Source organism: Balaenoptera ricei, chromosome 18 (assembly GCF_028023285.1).
Source record: "Balaenoptera ricei isolate mBalRic1 chromosome 18, mBalRic1.hap2, whole genome shotgun sequence".
Lineage (NCBI taxonomy): Eukaryota > Metazoa > Chordata > Mammalia > Artiodactyla > Balaenopteridae > Balaenoptera > Balaenoptera ricei.
This window is the reverse complement of record NC_082656.1, coordinates 20,782,558-20,807,889: the sequence shown is the minus strand read 5'-3', so window position 1 is coordinate 20,807,889 and position 25,332 is coordinate 20,782,558. Positions and strand designations below refer to the sequence as shown.

The window sequence follows — 25,332 nt, the reverse complement described above, 5'->3', positions numbered from 1 at the left end:
TGGGGAACTAAGATCCCGCATGCAGCGCAGCCAAAAAAAAAAAAAAAAAGCGTCAGTCAACTGTACTTCAATAAAACAAAAATAAATTAAAAATAAAAAAGATATATTTATTCAGAAATGTTATACCATTAAGAACATTGATAAGCAGCCTTGTAGATCATGCTGGAACTGAATTTCACATTTTGGGATCCTCGTTTGGACCTAATCAGGAATGAGTTGATGAACAGCAGGACACTGAATGCTTTCTCCAAAACGTACTCTGGTTCTCAAAGATCACATTGGTTTCTATCATTTTCATTTAAGCACATTAGGATGCCTGATAAGCTAAAGCGTATATTTGGGAACAGTCAGCATTTGGTTAATCTGACTCTAATGCAGCTATTTGAGAGCTGCCTGATTTTTATTATTCTGTTCCTGCTTCATGATCTTTGGCTTGAAGTGCTTCGTTATTCAAGGCAAGAAAATGGAGCTCAGGAAAGGGAAAGAACTTTATAAAATGTAATGTGCTTTATAGATGGGAATTTTAAGTGTCATCTGCCATCTTCACCTTTCTCATGCTGGCTAGTATTTAAAGAAGAATTAGAAACTGTCTCGGCCTAAAGATTTATTACTTTATTACTTGAGATGACTTGGTATAAAAACATTGATTTTTCATTTTGTCATTGTGCGGTTCCAGTTCTGAATGGATGAAATTGTTTTTCTTGGTTTGAGCAAGTACAAAGAGAAAACTCTTACTAACAGCAAATTTATAATCATATAGCCTTTCATAGCATTAAAGAAAACTTTCATCTAAATTTAAGCTCTTAGGTTAATTATTGAGAAGTCATCACAAATTATTGAACTCTCGTTTTCAAAAGAAAAATTTAATTTACTCATTTAACAGTTTCCTGTAATGGTTTAGAAACATGTGGGAAGAAGGTGCATCTGTAAAATCAAGATATTTGTTTCTGTCATCACTCCTTGCTCTCTTAACTTAAAAGCATTCCTTCTCCTAAAAAGATCACTTACAAATTTCTATACTTTTCATAATTATGTTTTCTCAGGCTTAGTATTTTAATATACACTCGGAGCTAAAACTTCAGTTTACTGGAAAATCTTTTCAAAAAAAAAATAATTTCCTGAATATCAAGTTTCTTTTTGCTTTACTCTGGAGAACTCCGTTAACAAAAGAGCATTGATAATGCTCTCAGGCAGTGAATTTAAAGACTTTTCATATTTACTCACTTGTTTTTCCTCTTTAGTACCCCTCCTCATATGCTTTCAATTTGAGGAGGGGGGGAAAGTTTGCGGCCTAATTGCCCACATCAATCTTGTGGTGGTTTTACTACAACTAATGCAACGGGGAGACTCTATTTTGTTCTTTCTGGCACCAGGATGGACAGAAGATTAGTCATTCATTGCCCCTCTTTGCAATGGAGAAAGAGGAGTGGGATTCATTGTTCTTTTTAGTTTTTCTCTTACCCCTTTTTTCCTGCTCTGTCTCTTTTGGCTTTTTCTGAGCTGGAGTTATCATTTTCTCCTTCGTTTCCTTGTTGTGAAAATGTCAGATTCTAGCTTTCCTAAACTAAGATGGTAATTGTGTCCCCAACAGGCACTAAAAGGAATTGTCATTATAAAAACCATTTCTTACTTTATTTAACTGTAAGTCGCCTTCCTTCCCCTCCTGCTATGTCTTCCAAGCACTTAGCTCTCTAGTCTTGCTTAAAGGTCTTCATTTTAAGTGACAAATTGCTGAAGAGCCAGAGTGCAGTTAAACTTCACCCCTGATTTGCCAGCCTAACTTGAGGGAGTCACGTTAGCCATCAGAGAGATGGATTCATATTTCTGGAAGTTATAGCAAGGAGATACTCTTTTTACATACAGTCCCCCTAATTCTCAGCCCTGTTTTCAAAACAAACTATTAACGGGAAAGATCTTACTTTCCCTTTCGCTTTGACTTTCTTGATTCCGTGCCATCCTCTGGCTTCACCTCCTCTCTTCCAGCTCCCACTTTTCTCCATGTGCTTTTTCCAGGCAACCAGGACGAGTGAGACCTGAGGCAAATTACTTATCCCACTATTGGTGGGAGAGCTGAGTTCGAGCAGAGAATTAACTTGGGGCGATTTTAAAAATACACATCCAATTCGAATAAGAATTCAAAAATTCTAATTTGAAAATTCCAATTCAAAAAGATACATGCACCCCAGTGTTCATTGCAGCACTGTTTACAGTAGCCAAGACATGGAAGCAACCTAAATGTCCATCGACAGATGAATGGGTAAAGAAGATGTAATGTGTCTACACACACACACACACACACACACACACACACACACACACACACACAGTGGAATACTACTCAGCCATAAACAAGAATGAAATAATGCCATTTGCAGCAACATGGATGGACCTAGAGATTATCATACCAAGTGAAGTCAGTCAGACAGAGAATGACCAATAATATATGATATCACTTATATGTGGAATCTTAAAAAATGATACAAATGAACTTATTTACAAAACAGAAACAGACTCACAGACATAGAAAACAAATTTATGCTTACCGAAGGGGAAAGCGGGGGAGGGATTAATTAGGAGTTTGGGACTAGCAGATACACACTATTATATATAAAATAGATAAACAACAAAGACCTAGCAGGGAACTGTATTCAATATCTTATAATAAACTATAATGGAAAAGAATCTGAAAAAGAATATCTATACACATATATATGTATAACTGAATCACTTTGCTGTACACCTGAAACTAACACAACACTGTAAATCAACTATACTTCAATTAAAAAAATTTAAAAATACACATCCTGAGTTTCTCTTACACAGCCACCTGCCTATCATGGACCTGAGTTTGGGAGCTGCTGAGCGGATGCTCCTGTGTCTCTGTCCTTGCATTTCAATCTCGTGACTCTTTTCTTTAATACAAAGTAGTTCACTAAGGTATGAAAGAAGGAAAGTCCCTTCCACACCCAGAGCGAGTTGAATTCGCAGAGACTGGTTGCTAAGTGAACCTTTGTTGGGGGAACATGAAGTAGTCTGAGTAAGTAGCTGAGTAACATGAAAACCCTCCAGCAGTACAGGGGGAGCGGAGGGATGGTATAAATTCTTTCTCCAGGTCACTGCCTTCTGTTCCTCTTCTTCCTAGAGTCCCTGCCCTTCATCTGCTTGGGAATTCCTTGAGTATTTGAAAGCACCGTGTATCCTCCCTTACCAGGTTTCATAACAAACGTGGTGAGGCCCGTTCTGAAATGAACCTGCCGTAGCCTCTCACGTGGAGATCTTGGTGGTTTGCTCCGTGTCACCCTACTCTGGCATTGCTCAGCGTCTTTGCTCTATGGAATATATTTGACTTCGTTTCTTGCAGCTGCCAACGTCGGTTGGAATGCTTGAAATTACTGAGTGTTTGCTATGCCACTGGGTGGGGATTTTAAGCTAAATATAATGTTCTGTCTTGTTTGTGGAGCTACAGAAGACTTTTTTAAAGCAGTACAATAAAGCCTAATCAAATCAGGATTACAGGGTCTGTTGCAAAGCTCCAAATTTGATAGCATTTCTTTTTTAAAGTGGAGTTAAAACAATCATGAACATATTTCTAGTAACTCGTTCTGAGATTCTGCCAGCCCACATACATGGAATGCAGAAGAATATGTTGTAATTAACATATTATTCATAAGCTACAAGCTGTTTGAAAACAGTTTGAAGTTAAAACATAAGCATATCTTGTGTGGTGTGGCTTATGTGATTGTTTCACTGGAAAAAAAGCCTTTTTAAACAATAGGTGTTGTGTATGTCAAGCGTTTCCAGCTCGTACCAGAAATAACAACAAATTAAAAATTGTTGGGCCCCCAATGAAAGCTTTCCTCTCCTCTTTAGTAAAGTATTATATATACATAACTTATATTCCTAATACACAACTTGGTTTTAATTATGCTAAATGATATATTTCCAGATAAGCAGAAAATTTTTGAATGTGTTTAGCCATTTAATCTTGTTGCTTTCTGAGTTTTTTGTTTTTCTTTCTTTCTTTTTTTTTTTTTTTTCTGTTCTTTTAGAACTAGTAGATCTTCCCTTGGTAAAGTTTGACTTTTCCTGCAATAAAGTGCTCGTGATTCCCATTTGTTTTAGAGAGATGAAGCAGCTGCAAGTATTACTGCTTGAGAATAACCCTTTGCAGTCTCCTCCAGCACAGGTGAGGGGTCTCACAGCAAAGCTGTTGCCGGGGGGATAGGCTATCAATAGCACCTAAGCAACTCTCAGCAGAACTGGTTTGTTGATATTTTGCAGAATTAATGTATGGATACGATCATAAACAGTCACAATCTCTTAAAACATGAAACCTCGGGTGAATCTGACTACAGTATGTTGTCTTCTGTGACATCAAACCTGTTTACCACCATTTGCCTCACTGTTCTGGTCACCGCAATCCCAGAATTATGATGTTTGATTATTTCACTTATTCAGTTATTATGTTTATCATTTTGTACGTGCATTTGAAAATTTTTCATGGAGTGTATGGATTACAAAAGGAGTAATAGATTCCTTACATTGAAGTCAGCTGGAAAATAGAGTTTAACCATTTTAAAATATGATTGTCAGTCATTTAGAGACAAGATTCAAGCTCAAATATTAAACTATGTGAGAACAGAATGAAGTATATATGCTTTCAGAATTGGAACGTTACCAGGTTAGTTATCTGACGTATATACGTTTTACACTATTTATACTTAAATGTATTTCTGTTAGAATTTTGTGGGTAAGTGCAAGAGAAACTAGAAATTTCTTGAACATGGTTTTCTATTGAAGTAGAATTTGGAGGAAATGATTGCCTAAAATCTTACCTGTCTTGGAGAGGTCAAATTTGGTGGTCATTGTTGACGTGTTACTTAAAGTGAAAATGCAAAAACTAAAATATACAGAGTGAGATGTCTAGTGTTTACATTTTGTTTTGCCATTAAAAATATATTTATTATTAATTTCTCCATAGATTTGCACCAAGGGCAAAGTGCACATATTTAAGTATCTGAGCATCCAAGCATGCCAGATTAAGACAACCGACTCCCTTTATCTCCACACCATGGAGAGGCCACATTTACACCAGCACGTGGAAGACAGGTGAGTGTGACCCCCTCGGCTAGAAGCCCCCGTTTAGAGTTTGCTTAGGCCAAGGTGCTCCAGGTAACTAACTCCAAAAATCCTTTTGTTTCACTCAGCTAATGCAGATTTATACATCAGAGTCTCGAACACTTTTGGAACAAAAAAGGGAAAATGGATGCTGTTGATAACATTTTGGCATCTTTCAGGTTTCATCTACCCTCTCCTAATCATGAATCAGTCCTTCCTGAGTGCAACATATGTGTGTGTGCACATATTATAAATAAGATCTATAATATAAATATATGTATTTTTTACCTATCAGTTAAAATAACCACATCAAACTGAGACATGGCTTTTGTTGTTTTTTAAAAAAATTTTTTGGGGTTATAGTTGATTTACAATGTTGTGTTAGAGACATGGTTTTTTAAGTTAATTTTTAATGTGCTTCCAGAACATTGTTAAGAAAAAATGCAGACTTTATTTTTTTAATTGTCTTTTAAAAATGCACTGTTCATAGTTTTTGCCATTTCCTGTTCAGAATGGAAGTTTTAGAATCGTTTAACATGTCCTTGGCCATTTTGTGGTGTAAACTGGGCCTTGAATTTTCAGAGAACAAAATTATCACACTGAACACTCTTGTAGAAATGCAGGTTGTTTTTGAAATGTCTTCATTGCAGAAATCTTTCTTGAACTTTTTACTAAAAAAAGTAAATATACTGTAGTGACTTAAAATCTCAGCCTACCCTAATGGTACCTTTATATAATGCTTAAAATATGTATTCATTATTTTATTGTTTTAAACATACTATCAAATTTATTTAGTCACTGAATAAAAGTTTACAGAATTATTGGGAGTTAGGAAATTTCATAACATAAGAGGTAAAAGCAATTGGTAGTTTTTGCTTTTTCATATGCTAGAATCAATAAAATAAGAAAATTATTAACTGTTTCAAAGAACGGGCCACTCAGGTAGAGTATAAATCCATGAAACTCTGAACACAAAGAATTTATCTTGTACCATATTTAGACGGTACAAGTATCTGATTTTCATTAGGCCCTTGTCTTAACAACCTTCAATACTGGGCGGATTTGTTGTCTTTTGGTAATAATAAAAATTTGTTTAGTAAAGTCATTATTTGAATATAAGTTGATGTCTCTTGTTGTGAACTTTGTGATTTTAATTTTTTCTAAATGAATTCAATATCGATGGCATCTAACCCAGCAAGAAGGATTCTGACTCGGGCGTTGGGAGTGATAATGGAGACAAGCGATTATCTGCCACAGAGGTAAATTCGTGATCAGATTTTTTTCCTTTGTGCTTCTAGATATATCTACCTGCATTCGCTGTACTCCTTTCAGATAAAAGGCAGTTGCATGAGAACATGTGATAATGTTTGTGAAAGTTATTTGAAATCCTCTGTTATGTAAATATTAACTGTTGTTAGCTTTTTCTGAATCTTTAATATTTTGTAAATGTCTCAAGAATAGAGTCCCTATCTCCTTCCCCTCCTACCACACCCCTCACATTATCTGGAATATTCTTGCATGCTTAGTAAATATTATGAAATGACTAAGTGGTGTGCAAGTACCCGGAAGGCATTTTTATAAATATGTTTGTTTTTAAATGACAGAGTAACTTAGGACAAAGTTGTTATATGCCTGCATAAATGTTAAGGAATCAAATGTACATTGCATTTTTTTGGAACATCTTTATTGGACTATAATTGCTTTACAATGGTGTGTTAGTTTCTGCTGTATCACAAAGTGAATCAGCTATACATATACATATATCCCCATATCCCCTCCCTCTTCCATCTCCCTCCCACCCTCCCTATCCCACCCCTCTAGGTGGTCACAAAGCACCGAGCTGATCTCCCTGTGCTATGCGGCTGCTTCCCACTGTAATTGTACATTGCATTTTACCCACAGGAAATGCATTTTTGGGTAGCCATAATTTTTATATCAATATTTGTTTTCCTGAAATTCTTAGATTGTGTTGTTTTCAGATAATTGGATAACAGTTTGGTTATTTGTGAGCTAAGAGGCCTCCCACACTGGAGCTTTGTAAAGTGGTTATATATAGCTCAGTTAGAACATTTGTTATCTTATTTATAGTCTATTAGGTTCCCCCAAATCTTTCACTAATAAACCATTAAATGGGGTTTCTTGACCAGCAGAGCTAGGAGGGATAGCTGGAGTAGGGTATGTATATATTATCAGGCCTTCCTTTTTTGAGGGAACTTATTGAGTTTTTGTGGTTATTGAGTTTTGAAACATTGTAATACTCTTTGAAGATGTACTTAGTAGGTCAATTACCCTGTCTTAAGAAATCCACATTTTTACTGTATGTAAGTCCAGGAAAATTGCCTTTTCCCCGTTCTCTTAAGGCCTTTGAGGTTTAATATGTAGCTAAGATATTCGAATTTATTTTCCACAAAATACTTCATAAAGCACTAGGATACCTTAAAATCTTTCTAATACAGAATATTTCAAAAGGAAGAAGAGTAGTAGGCAGAAAAAGAAGGCCAGTATCAATAAAATAAAATTACCCTCATGAACCTACATGAATAGTTTACTATGATTCCCTGGGGGAGAAAATACTCAACACATTGCTTTATAAGTTGTATTTAATTCTACTCCCTTAACTTTATTAAAACTCATAAGTCCCCTGAAATAGCCCTTTGTTTCAGAAATTACTCACCCTAGCTTATTTTCTGTTAAATTAAAACAGACTCTGCTTTATCCTTTATCTATCTTCTAAGGATAATTAAGTTCATTAATAAAACATTACACAAAGAACTTCATTATCCTTTTGTTCTCACTTAGTATAAGTAGGATGCTAATATTCTAAAAGGAGGCCAAGGGTTTATTTTCTTCCTTTTAACTAGATGCATATCTTGGAATTTTGCTAATAAGTTTTTAAGATGGGAGGAGGGTGGAAGGAAGGACGACAGAAAGGATTATGTTCAACAGAATGAAGTGTATACATTTTCCCTTTGGCTTTTTTTTTTGTCTTGCATTGTGGCCTCCTTACCTGAGAACACCTCCTAGAAATGTTTTTTTTTTTTACAAGGATAAGGGTTCTGGATTATTCTATGTAGCTTTCTATTTTCACTTTATTTGGCAAATATTTTATTATCTGTGGTCAGTCAGTCTTGCTTCCTACTTACATCTCATTGTGGGGTTCAGAACTCACACCTCATTCCTTTCTTTGGCTGTTGCCATTGGTTGATTTAGCATTTGTCACTCTGATTGATTTAGCATTTGTCACTCAGATAAACAAGCAAAAAAATGTGAGGCTCAGTGAATAGCTGTGTAATGAATGAAATGTACATTTGTTTTCTGCCAGTTTCTGAACAATCTGTGCACATGTCCAAAAGTAAACGAACACTGTACTGTGAAAAATTATAGCCTCAGGAGTTTAGAAGCAAGCCACAGAAACGTGCTCTATGGAGGTTCCTGATCCCTGTGATTCGAAAAGCTTTTCATGAAATAGCGACGCTAAAACGGAGACACAGGAAAATAAATGAGGCTTCATATTTCATTTGTGACAGAATCATAGATTATCTGAATAAACTTCATCAGTTAGTGTGGGAAACAAGACCCCCAGGGAGAACTAACTCTGATTACTAAATCGAAGCATTATTCTGAAAACTGCACAGAACCCCTGTTCCTTTTAAGTACTATATATTATATATTTAAAGTAGCTTCTTATATATTTAAAGCAGCTTCCTCAGCCTAGACAGGGAAATAAACTGAAGCTTGATGTTGCGTGTAAGATGCACTGTAAATAAATGAGATGTTGTCCCAGGGGCTGACTGCCTGCTTCCTGTGACTGGCCACATGAAACCTTAATATAGTTTTGGTAAATTTGTGTTGTCAGATCTCAGAGCACCATTACTATTGAAGCGATCTATTAGACTTAGGGCTGGTATGGTAGGGTATTTCCAGTTATTTCTTTGTTCTCTCAGGTCTTAGGTTCGAAAATATCATCAGGTACCTGAAAAAATTTCAGCTCAAAACATATGTACAGAGAAGTATGTGAGTGTTAGCTTGATGAATTTTGACAAAGTGAACACACTCATAACCAGCTCCCAGTTAGAGAAACAGAACTTTACCAGCCACCCAGAAAGCCCCCATCATGCGCCCACCCCCCTAACCTAAGAGCAGCCGCTATCCTGACTTCAAACACCATGGATTAGTTTTGCCCATTTTTGAACTTATATAAGTGGCATTGTCCTTTGGTGTCTTTTACTCAATATTATGTTTGTGAGAATCACAGTATGTTTTTTTTTTTTAATCACATAGCATTCTCTTAATCTATATTTTTAAGACTTCTCCCTTGAATGAGGCAGTGTCCTGTTTCTTTTCAGCCTTCTGATGAAGACACCGTTAGCCTCAATGTGCCAATGTCAAATATCATGGAAGAAGAACAGATCAAGGAGGACACCTGCCATCGCCTTAGTCCAGTTAAAGGTCTGAGAATGAAGGATGGGGAGAAAGAGCTTGTTTTTAAGTTTCAAATGCTATGTTTAAAATATGCAGAAACATGGCAACAGTAATAGTTAATGTTTATTGAGCATTTCACATGCCCCAGGCACTGTGCTAATCTGTGAAGGTCATCTCATTTAAAATTCAAAACTCTGAGATGGATACTCTGATCATCTCCATTCTATAGGTGAGCCTCAGTTTAAGTAACATGCCAGTGGTCACGTAGCTAGTAATAGTAGAACTATTCTCATTCTGAAGATTTATTTAAGACTCTTTAAATCCATTATTGGAAAAAAATATTGATATGTAGATATACTATTTAGGACAACTCTAGCTATTGTAACACATAAAATGCCCAAATTTCATTGACTTAACACAATCCAAAGTCAGTCCAAAGGGGAGTTAGTGATTCCCAGGCAACTCTCCTCCACTCAGTGCTTCAAGAACCCAAGTTCCTTTTATCTGGTGACTCTACCATCTTTAATTTATGTTAATTTATATTTCCAAGTCCATCTGTTTTAAGCTAAAGGGGAAAGAGCATGGAGGTTCACTCCAGGAGTGGGAACAAAAGGTCCAGCTCCCAGTTAGAGAAACAGAACTTTACCAGCCACACAGAAAGCGTGGGCTGGGCCTTTCACAGGCCCAGGGGTCACATCTAACTACATGCAAGGGTGGGAAATGTAGTTGGGATGTGTGCCCAGGAATCTACTTGACTTTCAACAAGTCAGTTGACCTTAATTCTCTCACCTGTAAATGAGATGATTAGATGAGGTGATTTGTAATGTTTTGTGTAGCTCTTAAAAGTTTGTGATTCTTTGATGATCACCAGATGACCACTAAACACTCTACGTCTTGCCTACTTTAAAATCCTAGTAATACACTTCATATCTTGGTGAGTAGCCCTCATTCGATTACATTATGACAGTAATTTGACTGCTTCTGTTTATTCAGTGACTTTTAAGTAAATTATAAAATGTAATGTTTACATTTGTGGCAGAGGCTGTTTGATGACGTGTGGATAGTATAGAACTAGATTAATATGCAGATTATCTCCCTAATAGTTTGACTTGCTCTCCCTAGTGACGGGAGAACTGTTTAAACCAACTCACACTCTAGTGTTTGCTTTCACTTATGCTCAGGTTTTTAAGGTTAGCATTTGTTTATCTGAGATGATGATTGGAACCATACATTGTCCCCAAATATAACTGTATACGTTATGCAAAAATATGACTGCCACTTTATTAATTTAGATAAGCTTTGTAACAGTATATACAGTGTAAGAGGTAGTGTTTTAGGCAAATTTTTTAAAATAAAAGAATTATATCATTTGTCACCAGTTTTCCTCCCCTCTGTTCTAGAAGTAGGTATTTTTTGCTGGCTAGGAGTCCTTGAAGGTGGTGTGGTCCTACTTGTTTCTTTCCCAGTGTCCAGATCAGAGAGAAGAGATCTGCTTTTCCTCCTTTCACCTCTCCTGCATCATCTAGAACACAGACGTGTTGGATGAGTTCTGACTGTGCTTTCCCCTCCATGTGGTCCTCATCATAGTCACTTCTTTTGTTGTTATGATTTGGGGTCCTTATTTTAGTCCTTTCCCACACTCTTTCTTGCAGTTGTTCACTAATTTTTTAAAAAAATAAATTTATTTATTTATTTATTTTTGGCTGCATTGGGTCTTTGTTGCTGCACGCGGGCTTTCTCTAGTTGAGGCGAGCGGGGGCTACTCTTCGTTGTGGTGCACAGGCTTCTCATTGCAGTGGCTTCTCTTGTTGTGGAGCACGGCTCTAGGCACGCAGGCTTCAGTAGTTGTGGCACGCGGGCTCAGTAGTTGTGGCTCACGGGCTCTAGAGCACAGGCTCAGTAGTTGTGGCGCATGGGCTTAGTTGCTCCGTGGCATGTGAGATCTTCCCAGACCAGGGCTCGAACCCGTGTCCCCTGCATTAGCAGGCGGATTCTTAACCACTGCACCACCAGGGTAGTCCCATTCACTAATTTTTTAAATCCCCAAAATGTTTAGTATTATACCTGCCATTTAGTAGTTGTTTGGTAACTACTGAATTTTGAGTTTGAAATACTTACTTGTCACACGTTGCTGAGAGCACAAAAAGCCCTCTTTTATACTTTCTATTCTCTGTTCCTTAAAAAAAATTAGAGGAAATTTCATTTCTTTCATAAGGAACTAAGCCATATAGGGGCCTTGACTTTTAAGTTCATTTGATTTGGGGTTTTCCATTTCTTTTACTTTTCTTCCTCTTTTTCCTCTTTTTTTCACCTTTTCCTCACATCCTTTCGGAAAGAGAAAACTTGGGTCATTCATATACCTCCAGAAGAGGTCAGGGAGAAGATTGAAAAACTAGGTGATGTATTTTAGAGTCATCTATGTTTTGCTCATCTCCTTATGAAATCATGCTTTCTATCTTTCTCTGTGTTTTCCTAATAGGGGAATTTCATCAGGAATTTCAACCAGCACCTTCCCTTGTGAGTGACAATGAGAACTCAGGAGAAGAAAGAGACCAATTTTCCCACGGAACAGATGTTCTCCATTCGGAATTTATAAACTATATTAAGGCAAGTGGAGGATAATAATTTTTTAACTTATTTACTTCTGTAAATAAGTAGAATTTATGTTCAAGGTTACCAATCCATCACCTTAAATGTCAGCTTGCTACCACCTTCATTGGGCCTTTATAACATCTTCTCAAAGTCCAACGTGTTTATTTGCCGATATTAGGAGCTTGTCCCTTTCATCCGTACCTCTCTATTTGTCTGTGTATATGGATGATTTTCTTTTGTATTCAGAAATTACTCAGCTCTCTGGTAGTCAGTGCATTGTATAAGTTATCAGAATTACCATGACCATCCAGTAAAAGCTAAAACAAAGTTTCACATGCTTTTCAACATATTCTAGGTACGTAGGTTTTTCTTGGGAGTATATTCATAGTAAAAGAAGAAAAATGGAGACTTTTAAAATCTGGAAATGAATGTCTTCCCTTTTTAGAAGGGTCACTCTGAGGACACGTTCATAAACAGGTATAGTGGCACTGAGGTGTTGAAATCTTAAATGAAGTCACTAAATTGTCAGGCAAACCTTCGTCATAGGAGCGGCAAAAACGAGAGGAAAACTAGCCCTTTATAAACCTGGCAGTTAAGGTTCCACTTTGTGACACAATTAGGTGCCTTGGTATGTTTCTGCCGGTCCTTTTGGTTCAGGTCGTGGCACCCAAGGATCACGAAGATAATCCTTTCGGTAAAATTCAGGTTCCTTGTGGCTTGTGAGAGACAGTGGTCTCTGAGTTACTGTGTTGAAGTCGGGCCCGGGCTCTCTAGGTGCTGGTTCTTATTTCCTGCGGATGGTGTTAGGATGGCTGGGCTCTGTCTCAACTAACGTCTCTGGGCATCACCTTCAAGGGAACTGGGAGGAAAACAGCTGAATCGTACACTGTAGGAGACTCTGGTGTACTCAAGACAAAGATAATGAACCTCTCACACGACATACATTTGTAGAAAACCTAATTCTTTATTCTGTATGTTTAATCCATCATAAATCCATCAGTTCTTGTTTCAGAATATCTCACACCCACTGCCTCCTTTCTGTCCTCCGCCTCCACTGACATGACCTCAGTGGAGCCTTATCATTGCTTATTCTTAGGGCAGCAGGAGTCCCTCCGACCCCAGCTGAGCGTCCAGCGTCCCGCCCCTGCTGCTGCCAGACATTTTCCTAAAGTCAAAACTTCATCCTGGGGGGCTTCCCTGGTGGCGCAGTGATTGAGAGTCGGCCTGCCAATGCAGGGGACACGGGTTCGAGCCCTGGTCTGGGAAGATCCCACATGCCGCGGAGCAGTTGGGCCCGTGAGCCACAACTACTGAGCCTGCGCGTCTGGAGCCTGTGCTCCGCAACGGGAGAGGCCGCGATAGTGAGAGGCCCGCGCACCGCGATGAAGAGTGGCCCCCACTTGCCGCAACTAGAGAAAGCCCTCGCACAGAAACGAGGACCCAACACAGCCATAAATAAATAAATAAATTAATTAATTAAAAAAAACAAAAAACAAAAAAACAACTTCATCCTGTGACTCTCCAGCCAGTGGTTCTCACAAGGCTCTCCCAGATTTGATGCCTGTCTATCAGCTCTGAGACAAGTCCGTCAGCGAAACATGGAAAATTGGGCTTTTGTCTTTCTTTTATGAAGAGTTTATCTTAAGTTGAGGGTCTAAAGTAAAGATGGAAGCCTTGAAGGAAAGCAATTAAAGTGATTAGTAAAATAAAACATGTTGTTTCAAAAAAGCAGATTCTTCTAGATTTAGAGATTTCAGGATGCACAGTGCTCCATGGGAATGGCTGCTGTACGGCATGGGTCCTGTGGGTCGAATCTAGGGGAGCAGATGGGGTGTAGAAATCTACAGCAAATGTTTCCTGAGTTCCTACAAGAGGCTTCCGTTGGCGAGTGGAGAAGAACGCTAATCATAAAATAAAACATAAATCTACAATTAAAAGTTGTACGCTGCAATTCAGGCCCATTTTCCCCTTGACTTGCATCACTTTTAAAGTCTGTGAGAATGTGTTTGACTGCCAACCAGTGTGCTGAACTACTCAGTCCTCGACGATCAAGAGTTCTGTGTTTTATATAATCCTGCTTTCTGTCCACTGAGTAAGCATCTTGTGCCTTTGTAACTACGGTTGATCCTTATTCACAGCAGTTCTATTCGATAGCGTTTCCTCAAACACTGAAATATCCAGTCCTGAACTGTTGCCCCCACGGGAAATACAGGGTTAGGTTCCTACGAGCCTCTGGTCACACATTTTTGTCAACTGGTCAATACATAACCTGGTTTTATGTGTATTTCTGTCTCAAGACACCCTATTTAATATGTACTGTTAGTGCATTAACACTGAACTTGCGGCCAGCAGCCCCGTTAACTCATGCGGAAAGGAAGGTTACCTAACGCAGGTGTTTTCTCTGTAAGGTACAGTACATATCATAGCCTTCTTGTGCTTGGGATAAGACAGCACTTCAGTACTATGCTAGAGGGCATTTTAAACAGCAAAATCACCAACCAAAGGCACAGAAGTGTGAAAATGGGATACTAAATAGGCTCTGAAAAGGACACTTTTTTACAGTCTGAGAGCTGAAACAAGAAAGCAGGTCGCTCGCTACCTTGTTCAGCCTCAACTGGGAATTGCATTTTGGGGTTGGGAACTCCAATTTTTCGCCAGACTCTGCGTGTGTCTGCAAAAGCACCACGAGTATTGGTTTTGGGGTGACAAATAGATTTTAGTAAGGAGGCAAATTCATAAATACGGAATCCATGAATAATGTGTATCAGCTGTGTCACCATCTAACCTAGCAAAAGAAACCTGGTATACCTCTGTTTTGCATACTGAAAAAAAGTATATTTTCTACTATTGGCTAGTTTTTATTATGAAACTGAAAATTAGAAGGAAATACCCATGGCTCCTATAGTTGAAACCCAACAGGAAGAGATAAGAACATGTTTTCTTGGTTGTTTCTTGTAGTATATTTTCACCCATGAATTTCACTAGCATTTGGGTAGAGGCACAGTAATTTATATATTGATTTTATTATGCACTAAAAGTATAATCTATATAGAAAATGTCTGCGTGTTTTTCAAGCCAGAGGTTGACATCATGCAGCTAGATACCTCCTCAGAAAAAGACTTATTTTCTGTGACACATCTGGAGAATTGGCTGGGCCTGAGTTAGTTAATGAAGTGTCAGAACTTTGACACAGAAAACAGTCCTTTTGTCTGTTGTTCCTTCCTTGCTAGGGGAATGTTTGCCCATTCAGGGATGGCTTCCGTTTTAGCTGTCAGCTGAGTTAAAGCAGCACTTCTGTGTGTCAGAGATCAAAATGGAAAGACTCGCATGGAAGTTCCAACAGTGGGACATGCCTTTCTAAATACTCCCACCACAGTGCTTCTTTGGGATATTAAGAGGGGGGTGCATTTCAGTGAAATCTGCACGTTGTACACGTGAAAACTATTAGATGCAATTTGAGGCATTTTTCTGTCGTTAAGAGACTTTTTTGTTAACAGTGTGCGTGTGCACGGGTGCGCGCGTGCGCGCACGCACACACACACACACACACACACACTGCTCCTCTCACCAACATCAGAATGCACATTCTCATGTGACTGACAAGCCCGACTGAGGAACCTGTCAACATCAGGAGGTGCTAAGAGGGCAATAATGAGTGGAGTTAAGCTTTGCATTTCTGACTCTTTTCTAAGTTAACAGGTATTGTAGTCCTCGGCCAGGTTTTCTTTTCTTCTTTTTAAAAATTTTATTTTATTTTTAATTGTGGCAAAATACATACAACATAAAACTTACCATCTTAGCCATTTTTTAAGTATACAGTTCAATGGTAAGTACATTCACATTGTTGTGTAGCCATCACCACTATCCATCTCCAAAACTCTTTCATCTTGTAAAACTGACACTCTTTCCCCATTAAACCATAGCTTCCCAGTCCCCTCCCCCCTCTCCTCTGGCAACTACCATTCTTCTTTCTGTCTTTATGAATTTGACTATTCTAGGAACCTCATGTAAGTGGAATCATACAGTATTTTTCTTCTTGTGATTCACTTATTTCATTTAGCATAATGTTCTCAGGGTTCATCTATGTTGTAACATGTGTTAGAATTTCCGTCCTTTTTAAGGCTGAATGATATTCCATTGTATGGAAAGACCACATTTTCTCCATTCATCCATTCATGGACACTTGGGTTGTTTCCACCTTTTGGCTGTTGTGAATATGGGTGAGGGCAGGTTTAGACTGTTGACTGTTACAGCCAGTGGCTCTCAGAAGACCCATGTGTTCCGTCCACAGGAAAGGACTGAGGCCTGTGAAGAACTGTTACGGATAGAAGAGGATGCGCACTGGCCATCCGAGGGGATGTGAGTACCGAAGGCTGGTGATGAACCACCATCCTGTGAAGTTCATGTTTCAAGCAGAATGGCAGCCTTGTCCTGATAGAACTTTGGTCCACTTTTCTTTGAGCAAGCTGATACCTTACTCAACGATATTGATCAGAAGTTGCAAGTTTTCCTCTGTCTCATGCTTACTGTCATAGTATTGGGGCCATACTGTGCCAGGTCATACCTGTTCCTTGGCCTTGAGTTTTATCTGACTTGAGGCTGTGGGTAGAATGTGATTCAGGAAATCAGATAGAATTTCTAGACTAGAGATTCTAGCTTACTTTCCTTTCTCTGAACAAACCGACAACTGGACCTAAAGTGATACGTGGTCCTGTTCCCACTTCTTTCCCCAGAGTCTTCAAGTTCAAGATCTGAGAAAACCATAGACCTCAATGTCTTGGTCTCAAGTCTAATAGTTGTAATAGCTAACAATTATTAAATACCATGTGCCAGGCACTGTCCTAAATACTTCACAGGTAGTAACTCATTTCCTCTTTACAACAATCCTGTAAGTCCTATTGTTATCCCTCACTTCACAGATGACAAAACTGAAGCACAGGGAGATTGATTATCTTGCCCCAGGGTTACAGAGGGCTGGGATCTCGTACCAGATGGACATTGCTTCTACTCTATTGCATATAAAGATTTACACAGGAGGGTATGAGTGATCCATCTAACAGACAGTAAACCACTTTACTGGTTTACCACTCAGGGGGATTGAGTTTGGACCATATGGCAGAGGGTAGGTTTTTGGTTCCCAGGATTTTGTTTTCCATGATCTGGCATGTAGGCCTGGACCGTCCATCAAACCTCATGAGGGTTTTCCCCTTAGTGAGAATTTACTCCATTGTTAAAAAGATTCTCCACTTACAGAAAGACATTGGCTTGTATTCTGTAGTGGAAGGCAGTAACCGTGATCAAATCTCTCCTGCCCTTTAAAAATATTGCAGAGTTCCTTTCAAACCACTGTCCAGTATAACCAGCTATTTGTTGGATATATTTCTGTGATCCCGAGGAGGACTAGCTTGCTTATAGAATTATAGGGAAAAGGATTTTATAGGGAAAGAGGTTTTAAACTGTGTAAAGCTTTGGAAACCCCATTCTCAAGCTTATATCTATTGTTCGCAACCCTGCCTGTAAATCAGTATCATCTGTAGAGCTTAAGAAAATGTCCAAGCCCCAGACAGATCTACTTAGCAGTATGAGAGCTGGCATATTTTCTTAAGCACCATAGGTGATTTTGCTGCTGAAAGAGCCTGAACTGGGAACCAGAATCCCACACTGAAGTCCCATATTGTATGAAAGCAATAAAACTGAGCCAGGCTGGTTGAACTGGAATTGGAAGTAGTGCAGACCCGCCGTAGCTGAGCACCCCTGTGAATCCCCGTAAGGCTCAGGAAAGTACAGTGTGAGAGCCACCGAGCCGGTCCATTGCCCTGATTTTACAGATGAGCGGTGCCCGCGGGCATTGAGACTTTGTGTGAGCTGCTTTACAGCCTAGCTGGCTCCCCGCGCCCAGCAACTCTTTCTGCTACACTCTGGCAGCCCACCCCGCAGGGTACTGACACATCTTCACTAAAATGTTGAGTGTGTCAAAAATCATTTTTACAGTGTCAGATGGATTTTTATAAGTTTGTTCTTAAGAACCTAGGTGCTATTCCTGTTCTAGTGATCATTTTCAGTCTGCAGCTTGGTTTCGTGTTGCAGAATAAGTTCATCCAAAGACCAGGACATGAATATAGCAATGATTGAACAGCTGAGAGAAGCAGTGGATTTGCTGCAAGATCCCAACAGGTAGGTGTGTCTTTCCTTGACCCAGGTTTCAGGTGTCAGTAATGTACACTAATTTATTGAGTGCATTATCTCAGTTTTTAAGATATTTATACACACGGTATGGGCTTAACCACTAACCACTAACAAAGAAAAGTCATTTTAACTGCCTGTTTTCCCGAGATCCATAAGTAAAAGAGTCAAACTTCTGGAGGGACTGAGATCAATTCCCTGCTTTCCATCCCTTCATGAAATTCATTCACCCTTCGTGGAATTCATAGGGCAATTTTTGTATAATTCTTAGACAACAGAAATACGGTAAAAGTGCGTATTTTATATAGCTTGAAGTTTAAACCCCTGGAATAGAGAAATATAAGGGAGTGTCCAAAAAGGAAAGGCTTGGTTTATCAAGTACTACCATATTTATTTCTGATGGTGCCAAATATATGTTGACTAAATCATATATTTTCTAAAGATTTGGGTGACAAGATAATTTTTTAATTGAATTAGTCATTATCAATAATAAGCACTTTGTATATAGGTATATTTTTTGTTTTCTTAGCTGAGGATAACGGAATTCCCACAGACAAAATATTTTTCAGTAAAGCAGTATACCTGGTATCAGGTAATAACTACCGTATTGATAGAGAAATAGATCCGAAGCTTATCCCTGGTAAACTGTTCAGGGATCCTGGGAATTTAAATGTGAAGATAATGTGGTCTTGTATTGATAATATGGTGAGCGTGGAAATCACACCACATTCTGGGAATTTATGAACAGGGTGATGAGTGAGTCCCAGAGTGCCGGTGAGAGTACACCACCACTGTTGTCTGGCTCTAAAAGAATAGTTTTAGCTCGGGTTGAGTATGGCTGGAAATCTTCAGCAGTTGATTTGAAAAGGATTTCAATTATGCAGACATTAGCTGAGTGCTTAGAGCATGGAAAGATCTACAGTGTGCACCTTGGGGGATATAAAGATGAACAAGACACATCTCTTCCTTCTAGGAACTTAAACTATAGTAATAGACTTTGTTTTGAGTAGTGATTTATAAGTGTAATTGATTTAAGTGCTTGAAGTGAAGGGGAAGAGTGATAACTAGGGTGAATGCCTGACCCCAGATGGAGAAGGGAAGATGGCTTGGCCGACCTTCCTGAAGGTTGGAGTATTTTACCTGGGCCTTTAATAGCTGGCATTTTCAAGGAGAAGGCAAATTCTGGATTGAATTAAAAGCTTATGCAAAGGTACAGAGGTCAAAAAGAATGGAGCCAGCTTGGAAAATCTCAGGCAGCAAAGGTGATCTCCATGCTGGCTGTGCTTCAGTATCATTTGCAGAAGTTTCAGAACACAGACACTCTGCCCGACACTACCTGTGGTGCTGGGGGTCTGGCCGTTTTTATTCTTTAAAAGTTCTGCCGGTGTTTCTGATGTGCAGCCAGGACTGAGACTCACCAGAGAGACCTTTTGGAGGGATGCAGGCGTGACTTCGAATGCTGTGTGGAGGAGCTGAGACTTTATTTTATACGTAGGGGGAGGTAATGACGGTTTAAAAATATGATGATTCATGTTGTTAATTCTCCCTAATGTTTGGCTCAGGGCCTGGCTTATTAGTAAGCACCTAACCAAGGTGTGTTCCTTAAAGAGCTGAGTTTCACATCCTAAAAGAGAGAGAGAGAGACAGAAATTATAAGGAACGGGGAAATAGCATGGCTGGAGAAGAACATACCTTAATCAACCAGATACTGGTTGCAAACCCAGCTCTAATACCAGTTCATCTGGGTAAGTTATATAACTTCTCTGTACCCCAGTTTTCTCATCTCTAAGATGGGCTGTAAGTACTTATCTTTTAGTGTTGTGAAGATTTGAAATAATAAATGAACTGCTGGTGGAAAGGTAAACAGGCAGAACCACTCCAGAAGGCATCCTTGTAGTTTGTAGCCATAGTCTAAAAATAGATATAAAACTTTTGAATTAATTCTAAAAAAATATCCTAAGGGACAAAGAGATATGAACAGCAATTGTGAGGGGAGGGGTGTTTTTAATAGCAAATATTTGCAAAAAAGGAAATGATCTAACAATTTGGAGATAACTTAAATTTTGGTCATTAATAAGATGGAATATGTGACCCATAAAATATTTTTTAAACTTTCCACTATATTTTAGATAGCTCATTATATAATGTTAACTTTAAAAAGTATGAAAAATGCATAAAGTTTGATCCCAATGATATAAATAGAATAAAAAATGCATAAAGTTTGATCCCAACGATATAAATAGAATTAGGTCCCAATTGTATAAGAAGCTTAGGAAAAATTAAAACTAGAAAGAAATATATTAAGATGGATTTTTTTTCTGTGGGTATTTCTACATTACTACTTTTCTTTATAGTTTTAAATATTGTAGACACACAGTGGTAGGTACTGTGGTAGTTCTCTGGTGATTGTTTGAAGTGGATGGTGAGGATGGAGCGAATGGTCCCAGGTGTTTTAGACCTGACCCCTCATGTCTCCATCTGAGATGGGGAACCAGGAGGAACAGCAGGTTTTTAGGAGGAGGATGTTGGGGTCAGTTTAGCACCTGCTGAGCGGAATCCAAGGTGGCAATGTGACAACGTCCATTCAGCGACTAGATGTTTAGGTCTGGGGCTTCGAGACTTAGGTTTAAAAGTTACTTTCATAAGGTGCTGCCATAACAGAAGTAGTATAAGGGGATGAGGTTCCCAAGGGCAAGCATATCAATGGGAAGGGAATGTGAGTCCAGGACAGAGCCTGGAAGACATGATGTGACAGAGAGAAGGCCCCACTTGGGCTCAAACTTTATATTGTTTTAATATTTCTACATTTTTGTATTACTTTTCCAATAAACTTTTCTTACAAATTCGAGATTTCTATGTGAGCCCCAAAGTGGAAAAGAACAGCCTTGTTTGATAGAAATAGCAGCAGCCAGGAATGTGGGACTGGGACCAGGTGTAAGATCGGGGTGACCCGGAAGGTGTGGCTCCCCGCTCTGGACCTCAGTTGCATCATCTTTCCTGAGAAGTGGGATGAACTGAGGATCTGGAGATGCCTCTCCAGCTTGGAAAGGTCTGAGGCAAAGAGTCGCCGCCAAGGATGTCAAGCAAGTCAGCATGGTGGGCGTGGAAGAAAACAGCCTTGAGTAACCTTCCAAGGGATAGTTGATTTGCGTCTTTATGGATTGCTATTTTTAAATTATTTACGTTGTAAAACTTTATAGGGATTTGATTTCCTCCCTAAAATAATCCACTAATTTGGCTGCTGCAGATCTTTGTTGTACATCCTGAAATAGATATTATAATACGACAGTCCTAACTTGATAATAACGTGTCTTTGTGCCAGTGTAGTAGGGATAAAGAAAGAGTCCTGTTTTTGTCCTAATGAAGAGAGGGCATTTCAAGAGGTCACTTATTTCTAGCTGCTTTTGAATAATAGTAATAAAAAGTTTATGTACACATTAAGGTTTTCCTTTATCTCGTATTTCCTGGATCCAGATCTCTTTGTTTTAGTCAGGCCGCTGATTACAGGATTAAATTTTAGAGCTTTATCTTTCACACAACCTTAACATCAAAAAATTGAGTCGAATATTGCTATCCTGTTTTGCTTTTGTGTTGGTTTCTTCTCTTAAGGATTTCTGACTGTTGGTTTGATACCATTTTCAATGGGCATGTATAATATGAACTCATCCCTACTTTTTAAAATAGCTTTATAACTTGTATATGACTTACAGAAATTCCTTATTTTATAGATCTTAAAAAAAAAGTTCAGCTCTTAAAATCACAGAAATTCAGAAACTGTAAGACAATTTCAGAAGTAAAAAATGCATATCAAATTGCTTATGAATTCTTATTTTTTAAATCGAGAGTATCAGGGTCTATCAAAGAGATCTTCCTGTTAAAACAAATGCCCTTGGTACATATACCATAATATAGTACATGTATAGTATAGTATAGAAGAACTTTACTTGCTTCTGTAAACTAAGAAATTTCTAGAATAAAATTTAGTGTGTGCTACCTATGAATATTATGACCTTATCAGAAATTACTAGTATATTTCAAATAAGTTGGATTTTGATACCAAAGCAGATGGAAAATTATATTAAACCTACATTATATTGTATTTGGCACATGGTGGGAAAATACCATGTAGTTTGAAATTTCTACCATAAACCTTTCATTATTAAATCTTAACAATAGACATAACTTTTAAATATATGACTAAAAGCAGTAGAATTTATTAGAAGTTTAACAAATTTGGTAACACTTTTTTTCCCTTACTCTTTAGGTTAAGCACAGATATTACAGAGCGAAGTGTTGTAAACTTCTACCCTGTGGACTCAGCAGAAGACTTAGAATTACAAGACTCTGCACTAAAGTATGTTGACCCTTTTTTAACAATATATTTTACCTTTTTACATTGAAATATTTTTGCTTTAAATTCCACTTTGTGTCATTTTTTTTCTCTAATTCCTACAGTGGTCAAATACAGTTGGAGACGTCTCCAGAATGTGAGGTAAGGCTTCTCTTGGATTCACCAGAGCTCTGGTGCAATACTCTGCCACAGAAGAGTGGCCACCATATTTTATCAAGATTTATTGTGGGGTGGAACATTCATTAGTGAGATCAATATTCACATTTGTTCAAGGTCTAGTTGTCAATTTTTTTATAGTTCTGGCTTCTTTAGTTTTCCTGCTTATCTATTATATCCTCACTCCCATTAAAGATGAGAGTTGGCTGTTTCCATTAAGTTCTCTAAATTTTTTACGTCAGACGGTCGGGCTTAAGTCAGGCCCTGGCAACTAAGACCCACACGGAAACCTCCTCTGTCAAAAACTGGAGGTAGGACCATCTGATGCAAGTTTTACAGCCACAGATGAACATAAACTAGGAAAGACTTGAGAGACAAGAATGAGTGATTTGGGATATGCCTAGGAGGAATAAGTGACTCTAGCAAAGAGAAACTGGTGGGGGGGGGGGTTTGGGGACAGAGTAAAGGTAGGTCAGGTAGCTACAGAGGGTGAAATTTGGGTGTCTGTAAAGAAGGCAGATTTGACATATTAACTAGAGATGAGCCTGGAAGGTCCCGAAGAAGCAGGCATAGAGAGAGAGGCTTGAGTCAGCGACATGGGAGTAAAACATTGTTTACATACGACCCGTTTTATTCCCTCTTACTGAATAGGCTTAGGATGGCTAATTTCAGTACAACCAATTTATGTCCCCTGAGGTGTCTGGACACGTACCATAGTAAAGCAGTTTCACACTCTTAACTAGCTAAGTCTCTGTTAAATGAGGAAAAGAACTGTAATCGAAAAACCCATGTTCCCAGAGAGTCCACACTTGAGTGGAGTTGAGTGTAGTGACTTGGAATTATGTTAAGTTTCGGCCCTATCTCAAAGACTTGCCATAACTATGAGCTCCTGTGGGCTACCTCTCTAACTTCACCTTTATTTTCTATGAATTGGGATCCATCTTGGAACCCAGGACACCTAACGTAGCTGTTACTGTTACTCTGCTCTGTGACTGTCATCAGTGTGGTCCTTAGAATCATTGCACTCCCTCTTCCCCAGGTGGAGGCATCACTGAATGACCCAGTAGTGGGACATCAGGAAGCCACTTATGTGAAGGTTGCCCTGGGCCCATTTCCTCAGGCTCTTCTTTAGAGACGTGCTGCTTTTGATTCTGTACAGACTCGCTTTTAGTTTTAGCTTTTTATTTGGAAATAATTTAAAATTTATAAAAGGTTTAAAAAATTGCAAGATTCTACAAAAGATTATAAAAAAATTATAACCTAGCACCCGGATTTACCTGTGATTAACATTTTCACACATTTGTAGTCTCTCTCTCTTCCTCCACACACATAGTTCTTTTTCTGAAAATTGGAGGAAAAGTTTTATACATCATAGTCCTTTTCTCTAAACATTTCAGTGTACCGTTCCTAAGAATAGGGCTTTTATCCTATATAACCCCATTTCAGTTATCAACTTCCTAAATTTACATTGATAAAATATTTTCATCTAATCTGCTATCCATATTCCAAACATTTAGGTTGATCTAATGATGTCTTTCATAGCACTTTTTCCCCTTCAGTGTAGGATCCAGTCTAGAGGCAATAATTGTCAGGTAACTATAGTTTGCTTTATTCTGGAACATTTCCATAACCTTTCTTTGATTTTTTTATGACCGTAAAATTTTGAAGAATATACTGCTCCTCTTTTTGTAAAATGAACTGCCCCTTATTTTGTGGGACAAAAATCCCTCATATTTCTTCATGATTAGATTGAGTCCCTGCATTCTTGTTTGGGATACTGCACAGGTGATGTGGTGTCCTTCTCAGGGTACCACATTTGGAGGCACATTGTGTACATCTGTGCTTCATTGGTGACGTTAATTTGATTACCCAATCGAGGTAGAATCTGATTTCTCCACCGTCTAAGTATTCTATTTTCCCCTTGCAATGAACAATCAGTCAGCGAAGAGGTACTTTGAGACCATGTTAGAATCCTGCTGCAGACCCACTTTTGATTCCAGTAAAATAGATGCCCTCCTGTGTGCATGATTTCAGGAGTATCAGGCAGACACCAAGCCTCTAGGAAAAAAGATCTCCATTCCATGTCTGATTTACAATGTTAATTTTTTTTTTTTTCCCTTTTTGGTTGAATGAGGAGTCACGTTCAGTGTAAGGAATTCTTACACATTGTCTTCCTTCTTTGGGCAATTCTCTGTCCATGACATATGTCTACATGATTTTAAAAAGGGAGGGGAATTGCTGGCTCTGGTGGAAAAAAAGTCACAAGGAGGAGGCAAAGAAAGTGTTAGATTAGCAAGGCCAGTGCTGATGATTATGTGGAACTTAAGTGGGACCCTCCTTTATGGTTTGGTTATTTTTATATTCTCTCTTCCATCTCATTCAGGAAGAAAGCAGTATCTATAGCATAGTCTTGAATCAGTTAGCCACTATTTGTTGAGTCCTTGTGCTGGATTCAGCCTTGTTTGGGGTGTCGAAGACTGGGATAGGAAGAAGATGAAGTTGCCCTCACT

General features: G+C 38.6%; 1 protein-coding gene across 4 annotated transcripts in view; it reads left to right on the top strand.

The window, feature by feature from the left end:
* The window catches only part of LRCH1 (leucine rich repeats and calponin homology domain containing 1), a 192,132-nt gene that overhangs the window by 125,798 nt on the left and 41,002 nt on the right, over positions 1-25,332 (top strand). For all 4 annotated transcript variants that reach the window (XM_059902540.1, XM_059902539.1, XM_059902538.1 and 1 more), the window contains exons 5-13: positions 4,050-4,186; positions 4,982-5,109; positions 6,314-6,377; positions 9,465-9,567; positions 12,020-12,147; positions 16,424-16,491; positions 18,220-18,306; positions 22,580-22,669; positions 22,771-22,807. In XM_059902540.1, the coding sequence (XP_059758523.1) occupies positions 4,050-4,186; positions 4,982-5,109; positions 6,314-6,377; positions 9,465-9,567; positions 12,020-12,147; positions 16,424-16,491; positions 18,220-18,306; positions 22,580-22,669; positions 22,771-22,807 (842 nt within the window). The remainder of the gene's footprint in view (positions 1-4,049; positions 4,187-4,981; positions 5,110-6,313; positions 6,378-9,464; positions 9,568-12,019; positions 12,148-16,423; positions 16,492-18,219; positions 18,307-22,579; positions 22,670-22,770; positions 22,808-25,332) is intronic.